Source organism: Canis lupus, chromosome 34, assembly GCF_011100685.1.
Source record: "Canis lupus familiaris isolate Mischka breed German Shepherd chromosome 34, alternate assembly UU_Cfam_GSD_1.0, whole genome shotgun sequence".
Classification (NCBI taxonomy): domain Eukaryota; kingdom Metazoa; phylum Chordata; class Mammalia; order Carnivora; family Canidae; genus Canis; species Canis lupus.
In genome coordinates, this window is record NC_049255.1 from 22,605,889 (window position 1) to 22,630,849 (window position 24,961).

Sequence of the window (24,961 nt, forward strand, 5' to 3'; positions counted from 1 at the left end):
CAGGTTAAATAGAATTTTTAACAATTTATTGGTGAACTAAGATGTGTAAAGATTTTCAGAGGTGAGATGACAGAAAAAATACAGGTTTATAGTTTTAAATTTCCCTTTTAAATGTTACAATAATCATATAATCCAAGTTAGTTTATTATTTTCAGTAGTTTTCAGTGGACCATAAAGTGCTTCTGCTAGAAGTTCTAAATCTTTGAGAGACAGAGAGAGAGAGAGTGAAAGAGAGAGAGAGCCCATGTGAGCATGGAGCTGGGCAAAGACGGAGGAAGAGAATGTCAGAGAAACTCCCTGCTGGGCAAGGAGCCCCACCTGGGGCTGGATCTCACAACCCAGAGATCATGATCTGAGCCAAAATCAAAAGCCCAGCGCTCAACCAACTGAGCCACCTGGGTGCCCCTTGTAGCCACTTTTAGACCATCATTGTGGAAAAATACCTAGAATAGGGATTGAAAGAGCAAAATGCTCAGTCTCTGGTTTTGTCACTCATGCTAATTAGCTCTGCACATTGGGCAAGTCAGTTACCCTTCCAGAATCCAAATTTTCTACTCTGTTAAATGAGGCAGTGATATAGATATATAGATATACAGATGCAGAGAGAGAAAGAATTAAAGTCACATATGCATTTAGTTTTAAGTCAAATAGTACCATAAGCTCATGATAAAAGCCAGCACTTCTCTGCTCTACCCAGTCCCACATAGCATTATCTCTAAGCTTATTTCTTGAGGCAATAATTTTCTTTCTTTTTTTTTTAATTTTTTTTCTTTTTTTTATTTATTTATTATTTATGATAGTCACAGAGAGAGAGAGAGAGAGGCAGAGACACAGGCAGAGGGAGAAGCAGGCTCCAAGCACAGGGAGCCCGATGTGGGATTCGATCCCGGGTTTCCAGGATCGCGCCCTGGGGCAAAGGCAGGCGCCAAACCGCTGCGCCACCCAGGGATCCCGGCAATAATTTTCAATTGTTTTAGTATTTTGCTTCAGATACTTATGGCCTAATTTCCAAATTATATACTTTATCATTTTTAAAAATTTTTCTTTTAATTTTAGATATTATTCATTGACTTCCCACAATCTGATAAGGATTTCACTTTCTTATTAAACCCTGCCACCTTTCCTTATAAATACTTCTCTCTTTCTAGCTTGCCAATATGACTAATGCCCAATGTAAAACTCAATACTAATTGTTTACGTTATTCATAGCTTAACCATTTCAGGCCGGGAGGAGTTAATCCAACTTCTGTTTTTCATAGATTTGTAATTGCTGTCGTCTTTTCAGTTCCTTCACTTTCCATTTACCAATTGTTAATTTATCATTACATTTTTAATGTAATCCCTCTTATCATCCTACAGCTATTTGCTATCATGTTCTGACTGGAACTGGCTCTTCCACGGGTTACTGTCTTCCTGTAGATCATGTTCATCATCATTTCCAGAGTCTCTTTGCCTCTCCTACCTCTAATCCTTGGGGATCTCTATATTGCTACACCACGAATTTGCTCGATTATTCTCAGTTTTATCCCTGAAGACACTTAGCAAAATGGAGAAACTTGAAACCTCAGTGAATTATGATATATCCATCTGCATCCATCTCAGATATCTCTCTATGCATTTACGAAAATCTTGTTGATTTTGTCATCTTCTTGCCACTCTTTGTTCTTGTAAATTAAAAACATTTTTATTCTTTTACTATAATCTTAGTGGATTTCAGAAAGGAGCAGATATGTTGAATTTACCATTTATAACTTGAAGTTAGGAATAGGTAGTTCACAAAATTGTCATGAGAAAAACATTTGAAAGAAGTTTGTATACCCTAAACCCAGCTTACCTACCTGGGATTATTAGAGTACATTAAATGAGTTTCCCTGGGCTTTTTTCATCAGTGGATACTAATAAGATTATTTTAGAAGCACGAAGCCTTCTGTCTCTGGCTCTTTTTCACATTCACAGTCATAAACCCTTATCCCCATCAAATCTCACCCAGTTATTTTTGGGACTTTCCAGAGCTAGGTAATATTGTTTACAAAATTTGATTGAATATATACTAAGCACCAGAATCCTTTAGACTCTTGGATATAAATTAGTGATTAACACAAAGATCCTTCCCCTATGGATCTTCATTCCAGCAAGGGAAGATGAACACAGTTTGTAAATAGAAGTCAACTATGTAGTAGAGTAGGTGATAAGTTCTGTGGAAAAGATGTACTTGAGGCAAAGAGGTGGGAGTTTCGGAGCTGGGAGAGGTTGCAATTTAAAGTAGAGTAATCGGGGTGGGTTTCATGAAGAAGATGACATTGGGACAGATAATTTAAGGAAGTGAAAGGGTGAAACTGTTGGTATTTGGGGGAAGAGTGTTGCAGGCAAAAGAAATAGCAAGTTCTAGACCCTAAAGGACAGATGCAGGAAGGTTAACACCTGCTAGGTCTGATAACAGTGTTCCTAGAACAAATAAGTAAGGGCAAGAGTCATAGGAAAGGAGACTTGAGCAAAGGTATTGATCCTACAGGGATAGAAATAATTTTCTGTCAACTCAATACCACTGGGCATCTACCATGGATGTCTTTGTCTGCCCCCTTTGCTCATGGCCACTGCAAAAATGCTGCAAATGTCTCGTAGCTCATTATGTAGTCAGAGTTCTCCATAAGAACATTGACATCTATGCCAAAGGTTCTTATTGTGGTTCTCCAAGAAATGCCAAGTCTCCAGGTACCAGAGTGAAAGGCTGTGGGCTCAAGAGTCCACATCTATCCATACAAAACGGGAGCCTCCTTCTCCACACTCTGCTATTACACAAGCCCCACAGCTTAGGGGAGCTCCTTCAGCTTCTATCTACACTTCTCTCTCCTCAGGCTGAAACAGGCAACTTTTTTGACTGGGACTTTTAATCTCTTCATTCACCCTTCACCCTTAAACTCTCAGTACCCCTGGTTTCTACTCTTGCCTTTTTACCCTAATTAAAATATTCTAATCTGGGTTTGGACACATCTGAATCTCCACTTGAGCCATTGTTAAGTTATGATATTTCTTGTTAACTCTATACAAGGGGGATATCAGATTAACACAGAGATAATAAGGCAGAGAAGGCTTCAATGTGTACCTGGAGTCCTGGAGTGGAATCCTAAACTTACTGGAGACCTCGCCATGTGTTAATGACTGTCCCTTTGAATATTGACGGAGAAACATTGACTTGGGTGTGTAGCACAAAATATAACACAGCAATGGTACATTAAAGGTCTAGTAATTTACTACTAAAACATCTCCCTGACCAAAATTCTATATGTTCACATCCTTTTGTCTATTTGTCCCTTTACAGACTATATTAATCGATTCTGGGAATTCCCACTAAAACAAGACTTGTTCCCAAATTTGATGTTTTAGAATTTGAAAAATATTTCTAATGTTGCCAGTTGATAATCCAGAACTAAAATTGGCTTGATTTCAGAATTTCTTCATATGGAGGTGGGGGGCCTACAGTACCAAAACATGGAGCAGGGTACAGTTCAGGGTTTTGAGTGTGAAGGTGAATTCCAACAGTTGGATTCACAGCCACTTCTGTCCCTGGAAAGAGAAAAATGAGGACTTGTAATCTTTCTAGTCAGCATAAAACGGAAGTATATGAACTGCCTAATAAAATCTGGCATTTCTTGGATCACTGGAGCAACAGAAAATTATTTGTACCCTTGAGAAAAAAATTACAATCATCCTACTCTCTCTGCAGTGATAGTTTAGTCATGATAGCAAGAAAATTTGCTCTCATGAGCAGATTATATCATCACTGACTAACCCATCAAGAAACATTTACAATTTAGCAGCTGAAAGTAGGAGGAATGCCCTTTTTGGTAGATTGGAAAGCAAGATTCCTATAAATACTCATGGTATTTTAGCTAATGTTTCTATCATGGAAAATGGAAATTTTAATAGAAATATTTAAATATAATGTCTGAACTTCATTATTTTATATTTATGCTCTGCAAACCACAACTAAGGTAATTAATTAAATATTTCTTTATGATAAGTAGTAAAAATGTTAACTTGTGAAAAGTTTGCATTTAAAGTACACACACGTGATAAAGAAAAAAATCATCAAATTTAAAAAAATGCTTTGAAATAAAAATTTGACTTCTCAATTAGGCACACCACAAGTCACTAAATATCAAAAACAAGCATTTTTCCCCCCAAACTGATGCTTTGAGAACCTATGTACTTATTCCCACAGCTCTTTTGGAAATCTGTAGTATTTCCTTGAAAGACTGTTACTGTTTTTGAGTTACAACAGGAATCAACAGTAATATTTCATAGCCACAATCCTCTCTCTCCCTCTCTATATATATATAAATATTTTTTTTCCTACCTTAGTCTTTGGCTGTCTTGAAATGATTTGATTGCTTTGTTTCAAAACAATGGCAGCTATGAGTCCTAGTAACAACTCTAAATTCACCTTTAAAGAGGGGCGCCTGGTGGGTCAGTTGGTTAAGCCTCTGAAGTGACTCTTGGGTTCATCTCAGGTCATGATCTCAGTGACCTGGGATCGAGCCCCTCCAGAGGCTCTACATTCAGACTCTGAGTCTGCTTGAGATTCTCCTTCTCCCTCTGCCCTTCCCCACTCACATACTCTCTGTCTGTCTCTCTCAAATAAATAAATAAATAAATAAATAAATAAATAAATAAATAAATCTTAAAAAAAAATACACCTTTAAAAAAAAAAAAAATAAGCCCCTGAACTAAATCTAGTTCTCTGACTGTTTTTTTTTTTTTTTAGATTTTATTTATTTATTAATGAGAGACACACAGAGAGAGAGAGAGAGAGAGAGGCAGAGACACAAGCAGAGGGAGAAGCAGGCTCCATGCAGGGAGCCTGAGGTGGGACTCGATCCCAGGTCTCTAGGATCAGGCTCTGGGCTGAAGGCTCCCGGCTGAGCAACCCGGGCTGCCTTCTCTGACTGTTTTTGTATATTAAATTTAATTGGGATTCAGCCCTGTTATTCATTTACATATTGTCTTTTTGCACTACTATTGCAGAAAGGAGTAGCCCCCAGAAGGACCAATGGCCTGTAAAACCTATTTCCTAACTGACCTTTTTTTTCTCCTAAAGATTTTATTTATTTATTTATGAGACACACACACACACACACACACACACACAGAGAAAGAGAGAGTGAGGTAGAGACACAGGCAGAGGGAGAAGCAGGCTCCATGCAGGGAGCCCGAGGACTTGATCCTGGGACTCCAGGATCACACCCTGGGCTGAAGGCAGGTGCTAAACCACTGAGCCACCCAGGGATCCCCCTATCTGACCCTTAATAGAAAAGTTTAGTGACCTCTTATTGAAGGATTAAGATTTGATACCGCCAAAGAGATTCTAAAGAAAATGACACAATTATCAAAACAATTCAAGAAACAGTTAGATGTTAGGCAATGGCCATATCCCTGGAATCCATATGTAGATTACTTAGAATCTTTATGTTGGAATGGACAATGTTTATTTGGAATCATGAATTTTCATACATTTGTATTTGTATTCACTAGTTGGCAGACCTAAGTCTAATAAATCAAATATTAATATAATCTGTGAAGGGTAGAGAATTTTGACTAGAAGACTGGTTCAGCACTTTTCTTAAGGAGTTATTTATTTAATTGAATAGTCTACTCCTAGGCTAATATATAACATTTTGTACGTCAATTTTTCTCCTATGCAATAAAAGCATAATGATATTACTATGTCTGTAAAAGCAAGGCTAAATGAATGTAGAGTGCTTAAAACAAAACCGGGTACACAGTAATTACCTATTAATAGCTACTTAGCATTATTATTATTATTGTAGTAGTAACAGTGCTATATTTCAAGAACTCCACTCTATGCTAAGAATATGCATGCATTTTCTTTTATTTACAATTTTATTTTCTAATTTGTTTTATATTAATGGTTAAGTAGTTATTTAATCATCATTATCCACATTATAATAGAGATTATTAAACAAAATAGCTTGTGGATTTAGAGCCCTTGGCAGTTAGTAAGTTTAGGATCACATAAGATAAGTCTGAGGCATTTGATAAAACAGCTAACATGGGCATAGTGTATGTGCCCCAGCACTTCCCTCCACTGTGGATACTGGTCCTGGACATTGTCCTAGGTGGCCTACTCTTGGTATATCCAGTACAAAGTCAATGGCAATTTAGTTATCATTCTGCCAGGAGTGGTTGATTAGATTGACTCGACACAAAATTATTAGCTGAAATTTATTTCTGCTGCTATTATCAATATTGTGCTCCTGGCAAGAGGATATTAGCAATTGCTCTCTGTGGTAGAAAAGTTTTATGTTATCACCTTACTACAAATTTGGCCAATTGCTCTTAAGCCTGCTGGGAAAACCACAGGGCATTCATTCGATAAACATAACTAGCCAAATGTGTTCAGAAAGCTTTTGTGAAATCAAACATTTATTTAGTTTTCTTTTTTTTTTTTCAAAACAGGTTTACATGCATTACAAGTATCCCCCACTTTTTGAAAGTTCACATTACTTCACTTCGTTTTCATGAAAGACTGACATTAGTACTGGTTTTTGCTAGCCAAAAGAAATTTGAAGAGGATTTTGCTTTTACCAAAAAGGGTGAAAAGTGACGAGTATTCAGTATTTGTTTTGCAGTCAGCCACTATAGAGGCAGCGTGCACCTGCTCTGGAGAGTGGCCCCACTCAGCTCCTACCCTGGCCACTGGATCAGCATCTCAGCATCAAGGCTCCATGGCTTTCAAGTGCATCTGTGAGCATCTATCTGTGCTTTATCTCGACTTACTTTGTTCACCAGTAGCAAGATGTGTCCTTAGGAATCCCAAAAGCCACAGAGAGGTTATTTTTGAGGTCTGGAAACGCTCAAAAAATTTTCCGTATAAATTAATAGTAATTAATTCTCCACTTTATGCCATTCTAGGTTATGAAAGGCTTGCTTTTGGATAGAGGGGGAAACCTGTATCGTGTGATTGGTGGCGGTGGTGGGGTGAACAGACATTATTTTTATCTTTTGACAAATTAAGAACATGGAAAAATGCAGTTCAAATGCCTGCAAGAATTCGATGGTTTTGACAGAAATGTTGGCGAAGGTATGAATTTGTTGTTTAATTTTGTGAAACCAATATACTCACTGCCGAGTTTTTATAGCCAGAGTTCAGATTTCCCACATCATTAAGATCAGTCCAATAGACCGGCCCTTATTTGAACATGGCCCTTCCGCCTCTTTCTCCTCTTTTCATTTCTTTATCTAATTCCTTCCTCTCTGTGAGAGTGGTTAACAGTGCCTGAATATGACTCACAGTTCTACCATGGGCTAACTGTTTAATTTCTAGGTGCCTTGCTTCCCTCATCTTTGGAGGGTTCAGAATAATAGGGAACCCCTCCTCCCATTGTAGGGAAAAAGAAATGAGACTAGAGATGTCAGGTGTTAGCACAGAGCATGGCATATGGTACATGCTCAATTAATGTTGAGCTGTTACTACTATCATGCCCTGAAAGGAAAGTATGTGAATGAAATGCTCCCTCTTTCCCTACCTAAAATGAGTCACAGACTATTTACATAAAGAACTTAAAGTATAGAAAAATAACACTTCAGAAATGATCCTAAAATAAGACAGGATCCTGGAGAGGTGGGGGAGAAAGGAGCTAGTAAAGGCCTGGTTCTTTGTCCCTATCCACACCTCCTTCCCCTTCCCAATTCAGAGCCCTGACATTTCATCATTGCTGAAAGACTAGTATTTCTATTTACCCTGAAGTAAGAAAAAGGGAAGATTATCTCTGAAATTGAAGAAGAAATGGGGTCAGGAAGATTGAATCTCTGAAAGGCAGCATTATCAAGGAGATCAGCCCCCAAGATGAGTAGTGGCCTCAGGAGGGGTATCTCTGGAATTCTCAGGAATGGCATGGAAACTGTTTGCTGCCCTGGTAAGGCTAATAGGATGGAAAATGAGTCAATGTAGATTATATAGTAATTTATTATTTTTATTAAAGAGTATGGACAGATAATTGGGGAGATGTCTCCTCTATGCTCTCAAATTCTTTTCTATGAACACTAGATTGTTTTTTCTGCCTCAAGCCCTTTGTCCTTCTCTCACCTACCAGACCCCAAACTTTTTGCTTTTCGTTATCCTTAAATGCCTTATTTTCTCATAAATAAGTGCTTTTTAATATTTTTTTTCAATTTTTTTTTATTTATTTATGATAGTCACAGAGAGAGAGAGAGAGAGGCAGAGATACAGGCCGAGGGAGAAGCAGGCTCCATGCACCGGGAGCCCGACGTGGGATTCGATTCCGGGTCTCCAGGATCGCGCCCTGGGCCAAAGGCAGGCGCCAAACCGCTGTGCCACCCAGGGATCTCCTAAATAAGTGCTTTTATTCGGCATCACAACCTTATTTTCAATGAAAACCTATTTTCAGTAAATTAACAAAAGACCTTTTTTGTTTATAGCCAACTTTACAACTCCTTTGTCATTACTGATTTTTTTTCAAATACAGATTTAACACATAAAACCATTAAACTAACAAAATCAAAACTTTTTCTTTTGCTTTTTTTAGGTCACTTGTATTTTCTACTTATTCACCCTGCCTCACAGTCCTGGATCTTATAAAGTGGGGGCATTGAATTCGATTTGGGGTACAGATGAGTATAGAGAGTTTTAACAATGTTCTCTTCTTTCCCACCTTTACTAAAAATTTGCATACATTATTTTAAAAATTCACTTTCTGTGGCCCAGTGTGTGTTCTCTCCATTTATACATTGAGGGAGGAGAGCCCTGCAAATCTCCTGTTTTCTATGGATTTCTCAGATAAAAGGGATCCTAAAAGCATCATTAAAATAGGTAATATAAGTTCTAAGAAAATATCGGAAGAGAAATGTTTGCTCCTAATCCAAGTGTGGAGTTATTCTAGAATTGTTAGGGTCTGATGGCTTGAGAGAAGAGGTAAGAAGCCTCAGAGAGCACTTCACAGAAAACCCCACTCAGGAAGGTGTAGGGCTGGACAGGTCCTTTCTGGGGGACAGCAGGGATGCTAAGGGACAACTGGATCCAGGAGATGAGTCTGGGGTGGGGAAGGCAGACAGGGTGATAATGGAAGAAAGGACTATCTGGGAGGCCGCCCCTGAGGCTGGGCCCAGGAAGAAGTGGGCCCGAGACAGAACAAAGTAACATGACTTTGGGGCTTTTATAAAATAAATAGTTACCAATTTAATTCCTCAAAATACCTCCAGCCTCCAACTGTAGATTCCTTCTCGTCTTGCCCTTCACCCTTCCCCTTTCCCTCCACTTTCCTGTCTTCCTTCCCTTTTTCTCTAGAAGTAACCGTCTTCCTCCTTACCCTCCATGGGGGTATTGAAGGCATTTTTGTTCCCTTTTTGGTGCATGAAGAGCTTCACTGTGACTTCTTATGGACATGGAACTATAGATCCCATGAGAGGGGAAGGAAGCCTGAGAAATCTGAGCACTGGGTCAACAGAGAATTGTGAGAAGGCATGACAACTGGCCCACTAGATGGAACCAGGGTCTGGGTGTTTGCATGAGATTCCCAAGGACGCTTCCCAGATAGAAATCTCATCGTGCGTTAGATGTGCTGGGCTGGCAAGGCCTTCTTTACACACCGTTTATGAGGATCCCAAGCCGTGTGTTCACCTTTCTCTCTTGAATATTTCTAATCAAGATAATTGACAACCTGAGTCATAATAATACTGCCTGGTATTGCTAGTGGAAGAACTTTCCTATTTTATAGACTTTAACAGCAGTAAAGTTTAATCCACCCTGGCTTCCTAAATTCTGTCAAAATTCTCCTCTTGGTTCTTCATGTGAGGGCAGCTTCCATGGGACTGTGAGAGTCAAACCTTGGACCCACAGGTCAGAAGAGCAGAGCTATTTCAACTAATAGATTCGACAAATAGTGGCAATAGTGTGGAATAATTTTTGAAGAAATAAAATAAAGGTCAAGGAAGAACCCCAAGGTTAATAAAGCAAATCCAGTCTCTCCATTAAAATGCTTTAAATGACCCATTTACTACATTCTGTATTCAGGAGGGAATGTCCTATCTTTGTGCTCAAAGGGTGGCAAGGAGTCCAGAAACCATATTTCATATTCTAATGTCACCAGTGTCTTTCAAGCGAGTTCTCATTTTCCTCTCCCCTCTGAACTGTGACCATGAGGAAGACTCAGAGGTACAACCCACAACCAGCAGTGTGGGTGTGTGAATCCAGCAGTGACTGGACTCAATTTGAAGCTAAGAGCACATACTTTGTGTGGTACAGTGGAAATTTTGGCTCTTACCTCCCCCGTAGCCATTAAAAAAAAAGATCCTGTAGTGCTTCCCTCACTTCCCTTTTGGAGAAAAGGTCCTTTTACAGAAATATTAGGGAAGAAGAATCAATTGTTGGGAGAAATGAAAGTGTCATGGGGATCCAGTGGGGAAAAGAAATCCAGTTTGGCTCTGGGCTTCAGATTGCCTTAAAATATTGACTCCCCAGAATTTACTTCCAGAAATTGCTAGTCACTAAAGATCACAGAGAATACCACTTCCTAAATTACTCTGTTATATTTTGTTTTGGAGAGGAAAAATGGGAATGTCAGGAAGCACAACTCTGGGAGACACATTCATATCAGAATGCCGTATAGCTCTTCTGAACATCCCTGGGACAGGATGGCAGATGGATGGTGGGCAGGACAGACTAACAGCCAACTAGGCAAGAGAAAGATAGATAGATAGATAGATAGATAGATAGATAGATAGATAGATAGATTGATTAAAAAATAAATACGGGAAACTGAGGCTTGGCCCTAAGACAGAAAGCAACAAAACTGAGTTTTGTAATACAACTTAAGCTGGGAGAGAGTTTCAATGTTTATTTGAGCAAAATAAGATTCAGAGCATATCAGTGGGATTAGGGAGGAACCAATAGAATGAGAAAAGGAATGAGGATTCTGGAGAGGAATCCCTACCTTTGAGGAACCATCCAATGGAAATGTCTGAGGTTTGAGATACAAAAGTTATACTTAGGGTAGGAGAGGAGGTGACTAAGCCATGAGTACCCTGCCCAAGTTTTCACCTGCTCCTTATCCTCAATTGCAGATGATTTGAAGGCTGTTTGTTGGCTTGCAGCAAAGATCTATGTGGTATATTTATCTAGCACAGTGAGAAAAGTAGATAACATCTTTTGAGAGGAATAGTAGCCAAATTTCCTGGTTGATATTTAGTAACTAGAAATCATATCTGAGAAGCTTCTAATCTAGTGCCTAGCTCTTGGTAGATGGGGAAAAAAATGTGACTATATTTTTTTAAATAATTTCTTCCCAAGTATATTCTTCTCCAGTCCACAGTGACTTCAGTGTAATATAGAGAATGTGATTCTAATGCCGTGCATTTGGGATGATTACACGCAGATTATTGCAGTAATCTATCACGTTTGACATCTTCTCTCCCAGTCATACCTGTTCAGGCTTGTCTGGCACATTCAAAAGCATTTGTATAGATCACCATGCAGGAAATATAAAAACATTAGATAAATAGGGATATAACTGTGGCACATAGGTTGCCTTAAAAATGGTGACAGTAAAACTTAATAGTTTACTTAAAATTAAGAAGAGAAGTTTTTAAAGATTAGGATAGTTAGTAAAAGAGTCTTCTTCAGAGTACGTAAAGGGCTAAGAAGACTAGAGTGGATTTTCCTCCTTGGAAACTTGAGTCAAGCTGGAGAAATCACAATTACATTTATTTGTTAACTACCTCCAGTTAAATAAAGAAAAATAGACTAATGTGACCATGTGGACCCTTTTGACTAATATAATTTATTAGAATGTCAGTGACCCTATTTCGTCCTATGCTCAATAGAAAGTGTTCGATTTTAGGAGAAAGATTATTTTTTCATTGGAGACTTTAATTATCCTTCCCCAAATAACCATTTCTCAAATTGACATGTGTTTCTTTTGTTAAATAATGACTTTTTAAAAAGCCAATAGTAAATATAATCACTAAATCTTAGAGTACCGAGTTTTGACATTAAAACATTTAAGTTTTTTTTTTTCTTTTTTACCCTACTTTTTATTTAGCTGTTGGTTTTCCCAGAGCATGCCTTGCTCCATCTATTGAAAATCTATGCTGACCCAAGTTCCTGAAGGGCAGCTGTTAATCTCTACCAAGCCCTCTTGAGGCCACTATTACGGTGTACAAGACAGCACCTCAGAGGGAAAGTTTCATAACAGATGGTCTGCTTGAGAACAGTGCTTAACACAAAGAAATAATCTATGATCTGTGATCTCCCGGAAATCAGTAAGTGATAATTTTGTTACTTACAGCCGAGGCTGGTAGTTACAAATAACTCTAAAATCTGGATTTCCTCCATTCCTTACTCTCTCATGCAGACTAGAAAATAACAGGATGGGCATGGTTTGGGGTGGGGGTGGGGGTTAGAAGCAGGCAGGATGGGGTTGCTAATCGTGTATCTGAGGAGAAAGGACATGAATATTGACATCCGCCTGCCCAATTCCAAGTATTTCAGGCATGTGCATTGGTAGCTGACAATCTGGAAACTGTGGTTCAATGTTATTGCAAATATATGAGGCATAGAGAACTTAGTAAATGAGACTGTGAGCACGGGGGCGGGATATTCTGCTATTAAAGGCCCAGAGAGGTTCTTGCATACCTGACACCCTACCACTCACTTGGAGTGACCGGCCCTGTATAGCTCTTCTCTTTTGCATGTTGACTGAGCAAAATGTTGAGGTTCTATCCCCCTACTCAACTATGGGTCATTTCCCTAAGATATATATTTTTCTTTTGAGGTCTCCTTTCTTCTGAAGTTTTCTCACTTGGTCTCTCTCCCCACTGCATGCCTTTGAGTCTCCAATAAACTATGCCTTGTTCTCAGTTCACAAATCTGCTTTCCAGAGGTTAGTTTTTCAATTCACCACAAACCACAAGGTTCCAAACAGGAAGTCTGGAAGTGTTCAGACAGCTCACCATAAACAGGATCCAAGTCTCCAACAGCAAAAACAGCCATAGTGCGTCTTGGAGAATCCATTCGGGGTCTCCTCAGCCAGCAGTGGAGGCAGAGGAACACTACTCCACAGAGAAGAGCCACCAGGAAAATCAGCAGCAAGAACCTGATGCCAGAAGAAGCAGTAAAGGAGTGAGGTGGAGCATCCAGGGGGGTTCCGAAAGAATTCCTGCTGCTTCCTGGAAAGAGGGCAAAAGCTCCACGAGACAGGATGCAAGAAATCTGTCCGGCCCAACTCCTTAAGCAACCCCCCACCACAATTCATACATTCTCAGTAAACCTGGAATGTTTGCTTTGCTCAGTGTGGGTCAATCTTGCCAGGTGATGATGATCATTTCCTCTGGAACTTGGAGGGTTGTTCTGAGGAGCAGTGTCGTTGTCCCTTAATTCATTCATCTACTATCCCTACTTTTCAGCCAGCCATGTATTCAACCAGTATGTGAGCAACTGAACAGATTTTAGATGTGGGGGTTGGGGGTTGAAAAGTAGACAAGACAGGAGCTAACCACCTAATTGAGAGAACTAATAATGTTTAGTTAAAAAAAATACAGAAGTCATGATGTAGGGAGTGTATAATGACTGTCTTATAATTTCTGAAGGACTAGCTTAAAAAAGGTAGCAGTCTTATTTTGAAGGTTTTTAAGACTTTTGAAATAAGTAGTAGAGACATTTAAGGAGATTTCAAAAGAAAGAACATTTATTTTACTGTTAAATTTCTCTATTTTGGGAGTAAATTATTATCCCTAAAAACAGTTACGGTCCCTGTCACTGGAAGTACATAAGTAAACACTAGCCATAACCAGAAAGTGATGTTTCCACGTATATTGCATGATCCCTATAATTTCCTTAACTGAATGATTTCATATTATTTAGGAAATGAATTATTATTTCAGTTATTTAGGAAATAGAGTGTATATGTACCACCGAAGGTTTTATAACAAATTGAGGATGTCCTTACCAGATATACCAGCCGTTTGTGTATTGATCTTTATAGTTTACACACCTGGTGGTAAAAGAAGAATAGTTAATGCTGGGCCTCTAGATGACCAAAGCCTATTCTCTTGAACCATAATGTTTGTTCTGACCATTCCTGTTTCCCCAAAACGATCATGTATTCACTGCAAACCACCCCCAGCACAATGAAGCAAATGTTTAAGGTATGCCCACTTCATTTAGGACACTGAGAATAGAGGTAAATGTGGGACTGTCAGACAATGTACGTAGATAACTGCACTGTAATAGGTTTGATTCTAGAGTCACAAATGCGGTTGTGTATTGAGAGCCTGGTGACTACCTTTTTAGGACTAATGTGTCATAGATATTAGGCATTAGCGTTCTTTAAAATGCAGATTCACTGGGGAAGGTTTAGGATCCCTGTTAACCTTTGATAACTTGGCAGAGAGTAGCAGGCAGCAGACCTGGTTAGAGGGAAGAGGTCAGGGAAAAGGGGAAAGGAATGAATGTGACCACACGCGCCATTTACCAAAGGAGAGAGAGGATGATTTCTTGCGTCAGGCTGGTCAAATCATTTGTGTGCCTAGCCATGATTCAATCATTCCTGGGATAAGTTTTGAAAAGCATCCTCACATGAAAACAAAATTTGTTGTGTGATTTTCAGGAGGTGTAACTCCCTGGGTGTAGACACTTACGTGCCATTCCCTGCAGAGTCCCTCACTATGTCAGGCACAGGGAATACACATTTTGCTGATAGACTTGTTTCTTACTTCAGTGCATGAGCCATTGTTGAAGCATTCTGGGATTAGACAGTGGAAACCTGTTCACCACAGCCCGATAAGCCTCTGAGTTGGAGCTGTACTTAATCATAGCTACTTCAGCCTTTGTTAAAATAACACTCAGTACTTTTCAGCTTGACAGCACTCATAACTGTCAGCTCATTTATTGCTCCAAGTATCTCCAAGGAGGCAGTGTATCATGTTTATCATTAGATAAGTCAGAAGTGACTTTTTAACATATGTGAGGCATCAAAGTAAAAATTTTACCTCAAACATTTAAAAGGAAAGTTAATCCAGAGAACAAGTTTTGTTTTGTTTTGTGTGTATGTGTGTGTGTGTGTGTGTGTGTGTGTGTGTGTGGATTCATTTAAAGACACAGGTACAAATGGCTGGGAAAAAAAGTGGCAGTTGAAGTATACCTTTAAAAAGCATCCTAAGACAAGCAATCATCAATAAAGGATTTTAAAAGTAATTAATGGCATGTCCTTATAAAGGAATATTATCCAGTCATCAAAAAGAATGTAGATTCATATTTATAATTAAAAGCTTTGTGAAGGAAAATAATATAAAGGGCTTAGTTTGTATATTTTATTTTACATAAATGAAATGCTTTCACTAAATAGGCGTTATGTAGTAGTGTACTCATATACACCAAGTTGCAAGAATGCTTACTTCTCTTGGAGGTGGTATCATGAGGCACTTTATCTTTTCCCTATTTCCATATTGTTTGATTGTACAACGCATCACTTTATAGTCATAAAATTTTTAAATAGTATATTAAAATATATAAATCTTAAACAGACAATGTCTTACCTTAAACATGGATGTAGGGAAATTCTCTTGGTGTCCTAGTCCAATAAAAGAGCAGAATGTTCCTATCTGGAATCTTGAAATGTAAGTGCATAATCTGGGGGGTGGGGATTGCTTCATCTCCCTCCTTTATAAATCTCTGCTTACCCTCTCTACATTTAAAAATAGACCATATCCTCATCATAATGTCAATTCTAAAGATTAACTACCTCAATTTGTTTCTCAGTTCTTTAATTTTTAAGACGCTCTGTATTTTTTGCCAGTTATATCCAAATTGACTTATTTCACTTTCTCTTTCTGATCCTATGTGCTCACTGGTAGAGTTTCTGATATGCAATAAATAAAATGGCCAAGAAGGAGTTAGCTGGATAAATGCAAAGTGATCATGTAATTTCCAAATTGCAGGCACCTTTGGAATCATTTAGTTCACTCAGGAATACACACACTCTACAACTGAAACCCAGAGTAAGAAAGTTGGTGGGGAAGTCACTAGCTAGTCAAAGAATTTAAACCAGATTACAAGTCTTCTCACTGTAGGCTTCCTCCTCTCCTACCATTATTTCCATGTGTTTCTCCAGGTCAATTTTTAAAGATTCATTTTTTTTTTCTTTGAAGTAGGCTCCACACCCAACGTGGGGCTTAAACTCATGACCCTGAGATCAGGAGTCACATGCTCTACCAACTGAGCCAGCCAGATGCCCCTTAAACAGTTCTTTAAGTCTAAAAAAAAAAAACAAAAACAAAAACAAAAAACCAGTATCTGAATGATAATAACTTTCTAATTGCTCAGACTTTATTTATAATTTATTTTATTTTATTTTTTTTAATTGCTCAGATTTTAGATGCAAGATGTTCGGTGTAGGAAAAGTTACTTTTTTAAAAAAATGAAGTTATTCCTCAGAGATTTATATACAATTGGTCAAACTGGGATAATGCCAAAAATGAAAGACATTCAGGAGACCTGAGAACCAACTATGATGCCTAAGGGAGACACATTCCTAATCACCACCAGTTCTCTGGAAGTGGTTACTGCAGGATTTTTGCTATCTTTACTAGAAGACTACTGTCCTACGATTCTTCCTCTACAAGGATTATTAGCCTGGTTGATCTTTATTATTCTTCTCGGTGGTGAGATCCTGTGGATCTAGGATTAACTACAAATTCTTTAACTTGATCAATTCAAGAAGAAAACTGCAGAGTTGCTCCAGTGTCCCCTTTGCTAGAATCACCCAGAACTTCCTGTGCCAGGAACTCTTCTAAACCAGTTATATAACTGCATGGGAATTAACTCACTTTCAAATTCACAATGGTATGAGGTGAGATCACAATATTATAATCCTCATTGTAAAATTGGGAAAATTCAGGCATGAAGTAGCTTGCCCAAGATAACAAAGCTACAAGTGACAGAGTCAGGTTTCACACCCAAATGGTGTGGCTGCAGAGCCTGTGTCTCTTACCACCATGCAGCACCACCACTGGGCACTGGGAACAGTAAAAGCCAGCTCTGGCCTCACATTAGTATGTGGAGTACTACCTGAATGCATTCAATATCTGTATTCTAAAATGCTTTAAAATATTAGAAATACAAAAAATAATGGAAGTGAAAGCATGGAGGAGATCACACAAAGAGAATAAGCCAAGAATGAGATCAGTTTTAAAACTGAATGGAGTAAACCCCATATGCAAAATTTAACCCAACTCGAGATCTGGCTTAGGTCTTCTAGCAGTTAATAAGATGAGAGAGAGATTTGGTTATATAGCATCCTCTAAAATTAACGAAATCATGCAGCATTACTCACCAGATGCACAACTATTCCTGGAGTAGGCACCAGAGAAGAATTCAAACTATGGGGCTTTACGAAGAGGATACTGTTGGCAATAGGGATGATGTTTTTCATATGCTCTTAGAATAAATGCAATAACAAATTTCATGGGTCTTTCTCTTTTTTAAAGCATCCCTTAGGGTAGGCAATAGTGCAATTTAGCTACAATAATCTGGGAGAGAGACGGGTGCTCTATCATATCACCCAGAGACTGGTGCCTTGACCTAATTAATCCGAGGTAAGTTGTATAGTATCTAGAAGAATAGATGAACTATATGTCTGTCAGGTATTTCACCCAGTGTATAATTTTATTTAATACTGGACATACAATATGACTTCATAGTCAAAATTGTAATACATATATAGTAGTGTAGCAGTACATTTAGTACACATATATGTATGGTACATACACATACTTTGTAGTATAAAATTCTGGCCCGGGAAGTCAGTCCTGGTTCCAAATACTTCAAGCTCTGCATTTTTACTTGTTTAATCTTTTTTTTTTTTTTAAAGATTTTATTTATTTATTCATGATAGTCACAGAGAGAGAGAGAGAGGCAGAGACACAGGCAGAGGGAGAAGCAGGCTCCGTGCACCGGGAGCCCGATGTGGGATTCGATCCCGGGTCTTCAGGATCGCGCCCTGGGCCAAAGGCAGGCGCCAAACCGCTGCGCCACCCAGGGATCCCTACTTGTTTAATCTTGAGCAAAACACGTCACTTTCTCAAGCCAGGTAAGACAATAATATATTAGGAATCTATGAATGCAATTAATTTACAGAAGCCTGTGTATGTATGATCATATTTATGATTTATTTGTATGATCCACCAAATCAGGTGAGTGGTTCCAGCACCAAGGAAAGCATTCCACATAGCATGGCCTCTTAATCTGGAGGCAGTGCCCAGGCCTTGAGACCCTGGCCTTGAGGGTAACAGGCAATAATAATTGAAAACAGTCAGGTGGCAGTCAGGGCTGCACCCAGGAGAAGACCACGCTTGGCAGACATGCTTTTCTGACACCTGTACTAAGTCGCAGGGCATTACAGCTCTAATTAATCAGCAGCAGCATTATTTTTTTTTTTTTATTTTTTTTTTTTTAGCAGCAGCATTATTAATGACACCTTCTCCCCATCTCCTGAATATAATTCTGGGGACGATTAAGTCTATAGCCCAAAAAGTGAAAAAATTAAGGCATTATTCATATAATTTATATCAAACGCACTTTGAAAGGTACACATAATACAGGTGAGACTCTTGGTCAGTTTGCTTATATTTCAAACTGAATATTCAGAAAACGGTGGCCCACCAACACTGTGATTTATGAGTGTGGACGCAGCCAGAAATGACATTGTGATGCTTTCATGAACCTAAAGAACCCTTGACGCCACTATGGTGGAGAAAGCAGGAACAAAAATACCTAGAAATCAATGAGGCCCCTTATATTTACCAAAGCTAATCATAATGAAAGCATCTTTTTCCTGCTTTTAGAAAAATTGAGCCATTTGCATTTAAAAACAATTTGCTCTTACTTTTCTTGCATGATTATAATCATCATTTGAGACTCATTTGGGGCTTCTCAAATGACTGGAGCCTTTTTTTATTCTTTGAATTTTGAAAATGCTAAATAAAAACATGGAGCCTTTTGCTATTTACTTACATTTCATTTTCTTCACATGGTGGGTCCGAGAGCACCAACTGAAACACATATTTAGAACAATAAAATCCAAACATCTCATCAGTCTAATCCTTTAATAAAACAGCGCTGAGAGACAATGTGGGTTTATATCATTTCCTTTTTTTTTTTTTTAATTAAAAGCTCCGTAGCAGTGTCTATTATTGGTGCACAGAATTTTAATTGAAAAAAAATCTCCTGGTAGATTCTCTACCTCAGCTGTGACAGGAGATATATGTTGTGAGCCAGATTCCTATCCTACACACTCACGTAGATGGATGTGAAAATGTCTTTTGTTCTTTCTATAGGCAGATTTTTCTTGTTCTTGGGACTTTTCTTGCACCTTGTATTTTTTCTTTGTTTTCACATTTTAGCTAAGCGAAGAAAGTTCATTATTTGAGAGTATTATTTTCACAGAAAGAAATCAAGATCCCTATGTGAAAACAGAAGTCTATACCATTAGCATTAATGGGTGTTAAATATATGCATGAAGGAGTGACTTTAACTTGCACTAAGGCGAAGGTCGATTTAAAATTGCATGACATTCCTGTTGAGATTTACATTTCTCTCTTTATCAAAGAAGAGAGAAAAAAGTAATAACCTTGATTGCTTTGTTTTAAACGACCCAAACCGTAAGCATTTCAATATAATTATCCTAGTAGTCCGTGTGGAGCCTTACAGGTTACAATAACTCACCTCACAGAGGAAAGTATTCCCTCCATTCCAGAGGTTTTGTTGGTAGGTTTGTTTTTCCCTTGAACTGAGACTCTTTTCATATACAACAAGAAAATCTTTACATGTCATTTATATGTAGTCCTAAAACTTGGGTTAATGAGATCAGTGAAGTATTTATTTTCCTGGAGTATACAAATATGAATACAAGTGTGAAATTACAAAATTTAAAATGATAGGCTTGGGAATTTTTGTGAGATATGTCTTTTTCCTCCTTTAATCCCTAATGCATCCTCTTGAGCACCTCATATTTACTCCACCAAGTTTATCTGGGCAAAGAGATTTGTGGAGTTGCAGATGGAGCCATGAATTGGCCATCAGAGAGCATGGTAATGAACAATTTATAAGCACAGAAAATGAGTTGCACTCTCTTTTGCTAGAATGCTGCAAATAGATTTGCATACTAACTGAGAGGAAAATGAACATTCAAATTTTGTCCATAAAGAAAGTTTATTTATGAGTAGATGAAGTCATTTGGGATCCAGCTTAACTGATAAACAAATAAAGCACGCGTTTCACTTTCAAGTCCCCCCTAATCTTACATGCTACCCCCTACCTAGCAAGGAGTCCACAGTCTTCCATTATTCCCACCTCCCTGCCAATGCACTAGCCAACAGACTTCGGGGTTATCATGAAATGGTGAGCAAGACTGATATCTTTCGGATACACTGCACTCAAGTAACACAGATACAGAGATGCAGGTTATTAGTCTGAATGAGATGCTAAAGCAGAGGAACCAAAATAAACTCTGAGATGGTTCTGTCTCCATCAAAAACAATCTAGCTTCAAGTATGGTGGCAGGCAACAGTAAACATGTCTTAAATTAATCTTGCATCATTTTGATATATCAATAGCATTTTTTTATCTTAAAAGAATTACAGCCAAAAGAAAAATTACAGCCTAGTAAAGTTAAGCAAAGATTGAATTGTGTCATATTACTTCAATAGCAATAGAACTAATGAAGAAGACATAAGACTAATGAAGTGGACCATTTCGTCATCTGTATTCCTCACCAATAAATATAATAAGTCATAAGACGCTGGGAGCATTCTCTTAAAGGAAATCTGTTAAATGTGAAAGTAGTTAAGTTACTCAAAGAACAAATCTATGACAAGTCAGGCTCTTAGAGTACCTTCGAAAATCTTTTCCCAGAAAAAGAGATGGTTACCTGGAATAGCGGCAAACATGAGGTTCCTGTTTTTGAGATCACCGAAGTAAAACTAAAAGGTCTGGATCCCAACATACTTAAGGAACAAGCTGCTCGAAGCTAGTGGTTTGCCCTCTGCGTTGATCTCCTTCTTTCTCTAGAACTTGTTAGCCTCTAAGTTATGCTTCCTACCAGACTGCTCGTTAATGATGCTCCTTGTGATTGGTAATGTGCACGCAGGGGGCAGGCATGCGGGGTGCATGCTCACAGGTACCCAGAGTTCAAGGAATTTCAGTGTAAGGTCAGAACCCTGGCAGTGTTTGTCAAGCCATGAGAAGCAAGGGTTGTACACGCTGACCTGAAAACTAGCTGGCTGCTTAAATAACTCAGGACATTCAAGAGCATGTTTTATTCCAGGGCATTTCTGAGTTTTATATAGAACCTGGTACTCAGAATGTTCATTTAGTTTTCTTCCCTTTTTTGGCCCTTTTAGCTCTTCTTTCCCTATATATCATTTTCAGTCCCCGGCCCAACTCAACCTTGGGCATAAAGCTTTCCTTGTCTCATAATGATTGCGTCCTACTTTTAAACAGTGCATATTTCAAAGTTTAATGAAACAACTCCAACACAGCTGCCAAAAAATAAAAATAAAAGTTTGCAAAAATATCCAGGGACATTCTGAAAAAGAACAATAAAGTGGCACAAAGTTACTTTATATTAAGACTTATTAGAAAAGTATATAAATTTACAATTGGTACAGAGACACATAAAGCAGTAAGACAAATATAATAGAACAGAATTCAGAAACAGATTAAAATAAACAAAGATTTCAGCTGCCACTTCAAGCCAGTGAGGAAGGGACATTATTCAGGGAATGATGAAGCACTGAGTGGTTGGGTGGAAAGAATGTAGCAACTTGTTTGTAAGGTGCTTAACCGCACTCATAATTAAAAAAATATAGCTTCCAATTAGAATGGCAAATTGAAAAAAAAAAATGATAGTAAAGAGATCTCGATAGCTATGGGGAAGCAAGTCCTCTCTGACATGGTTGGGAATACTGTCCAGCCTCTTTGGAAGACAGTTAGGCAACACATATTAACCTAAAAATTGAATATATCTGTTGGTCAGGAATCTTCTTTCCAGGAATAAATCCTACAGATACTATATAGGTAGCACAAATAATTACCTGCAATGATGTTCACCAAAACAATGTTGATAATAAAATATTTGAAACAGCAAATGTCCATCAAAATGAGGCTGTTTATTTAAATACAAAAGGATTATATCCGCTCAACAAATACTAAGCAGCTGTTTAAAAAGGTGTGGCAGTGGCATCTGGTTGACTCAATCAACAGAGCACGCAACTCTTGATCACAGGATTGTTGAGTTCAAGCCTCACGTTGGATATAGAGCTTACCTAAATGAAAGGAAGGAAGTGAAAGAAGAAGAGGGAAGTGAGCGTGGCGTGCACTACAGAAAGGGTGTCGTCGTGAGTGATGTTTTCACTCATACTAACAACCTCCGCTCCCCCCATCCTCCACAAAACAATAGACTCACTACCGCAAGCCCGCCATACCAACCATGCACCCCGTCAGACCAACGCCACCGCCCAACTACCTCCAATACCCACCGCCCGCCCCGACGCACCCAAGCAGTGGTACCAGTTTGCAATGCTGCACATGAAAGCTCCCAAGAGTTATCATTAAGTAAAAGGAATAAATTGTGGGACACTGTGTACATCCTGCTAGTTTTTCTGTAATAATTAGGGAAATATAGCTGTAGTATTTTCTCTCCATGAAAGATACACACATATACTCATATGTGCATAGAATGTCTCTGCTTAAAACTATCAACAGTGAGTTTTTCAGTATAAGGGGAATGAGAGTCCAAGGAAACAAGAGTAGGAGGGAAATTTACTTTTCAGTTTCTTGTATATTTGATTGTATTCTTAAATCTGTCATTCTAATCATTCTATACGTATGTACATCTTTAGGGGTCAATTTTGAAGCCAATCGTCCAGAATGCAAACCAAGCATGTGATCGTTCAAGTCCCTGGATAGTTCACCATATCCAATTCAAAGGATAATACGTGAATTTATTTATGATGGCATACCTAGATTGCAGTAGAAACAAACCAGCAGTGTTAGCTATCTAAACTGCTGTTCTGAACTGGCCATTAAGGTATATGGATTAGTTGAGCTGCATCTGGACAGACTGAGCAGGCTGTGTGGTGGCCTCTGTTTAGCATGCAGCCACAGACACAGCCATGAATTTCAAAGCAGAGGAAGGGCTTGGTGCCAATGCCAACAGGAGATAAGTAAACCAAGCCTACAGTATTATTTGTCCCTAGGACACCCTCCATTTTGAGTGTCTCTGAAGCCTGTAATTAAACAGGAGGAAAAATAGGCTCTTCACTGGTGAACTCATTTATTAGGCGGTCAGAAGCCTGACTTCCGTCAGTGGAGTCAATGATCTTAAGAAATCCTGGGAAGGGAAACGGAAAACCAGAAGACTAGAAAAGAGATGAAGTGGAAATGAGGACAACATGTCTGGTATAGCTTTGGAAACTGGAACTATGACCAGCCAGATACATAGATTAAATCATTCTTGTGAAAAAAAAAAAAAAAAAAAAAAAACACATGATTTCACAGCAGGTGGCTGACTGGGAGTATGGCAGCTGATTGGAGGTGGAATCTATACTAACAATAATACTGCAAACACCATGACTATATTTGGAGCTAAAATAAAAATTCACATTCATCACCATCTCTCTTTGCCAGATTGCTATTTATCTGTTGGCTTCTGTGACTTTTTCTACCACTTCCAAAGGCCAGCATGGGAGATTTTGCCTAAGACAGCAGTTCCCCTTGTGCCTTCCCTTCTCAGCATTATGACAGTTTGAAGGTCTTAGAAAATGAAGTCTGCCCATGAATGTCCTTTCACCTTTATTAATTTTAAGCTTTTTATTTTGAGGGAATTATAAATTCACATACAGTTTGAAGAGATAAAACAGGAGTCTCAAATACCCTTTACCCAGTTTTCTCTAACAGAAACATGTTGCCTTATATAATACCACAACCAGGAAATTGATACTGATACAATCCACTGCCTGTACGGTTTTTGTAGTTTATGTTTTATTGCCTAAAACTTGTGAATAAACCAGTATTTTTTTTCCAAATGCAAGCATATGTGTGTGGATGTTAGCGAGTTGCTGTCACTAGGAAGTCAAGTTGAAGATGGTTGTCTGCTACTCATAACATGATGTCTTATGTTGTTAAGATTCTATGGACTTATATTTGATATAAGCATGGAAGGGAGGAAAACCCTTGGAAAGAATTGGGAAGAAAGAGTATATAAGATCATACAATATTTATGGAGTACTTGGATGTTGAACTAGATAATCATTATCTTTGTAAGAAGAGAATGGATAGATATATGTTCAATGGTAGAGTGCTGGTCATTTACCCAGCCTTTCTTTGATGCTGGGTAATAGAAGTAAGTAAATCCTGCAGGAAAGGATGGTCATGAGGTGGTATGAAACTATTATCTGGATTTGCAGCCTGGCAGATGTCCAAATTCCCTGATGCTCTAAAGTTCTATCGATATTTGTCCTTAAAGGTCATGGCATGCAGGTGTTCAAAAAAATTGAAGGACCCAAAATCAAGGGATTAAGTAAGAGTAAACAGAAGTTATGAAAAGAAGTGGGCAATGCGTAAAGGAAGGTCCAAAGGAAAAGGAAGGAGGCATCAATCACGTTCTTTATAGGAATTAATGGAGCAAGAGAAACTTCTAGAAGTCAGAAGGCCTGAGCTAAAGTCACTACCTTGCCACTAACCAGAAGTGTAACAATAAAACATTTATCTTCTCTTAAAACTGTTTTTCCTATAAGACAATGATAATAATATTAATTTGTCTCTTTCACATAATTTTTTAAAAGAAATCAACTTGAAAATACCAACATGAAATCATAAAATCAGACCAGGCATAGATATAAGGAATTGATGATTGGAGAATAATAGAAT

The 24,961-nt window shown here is 38.4% G+C and overlaps 1 protein-coding gene across 1 annotated transcript; it reads right to left on the reverse strand.

Moving 5' to 3' along the window:
• Positions 1-4: 4 nt before the first annotated feature.
• Positions 5-21,142, reverse strand: TMEM207 (transmembrane protein 207). Its single transcript, XM_038583272.1, has 5 exons — positions 20,961-21,142; positions 19,046-19,083; positions 13,983-14,027; positions 12,988-13,130; positions 5-3,564 (listed from the first exon to the last, which is right to left on the reverse strand). The coding sequence occupies exons 1-5, from the start codon at positions 21,033-21,035 to the stop codon at positions 3,428-3,430; spliced, it is 438 nt and encodes a 145-aa protein (XP_038439200.1). The 5' UTR covers positions 21,036-21,142; the 3' UTR covers positions 5-3,427.
• Between the last annotated feature and the right edge of the window lie 3,819 nt (positions 21,143-24,961).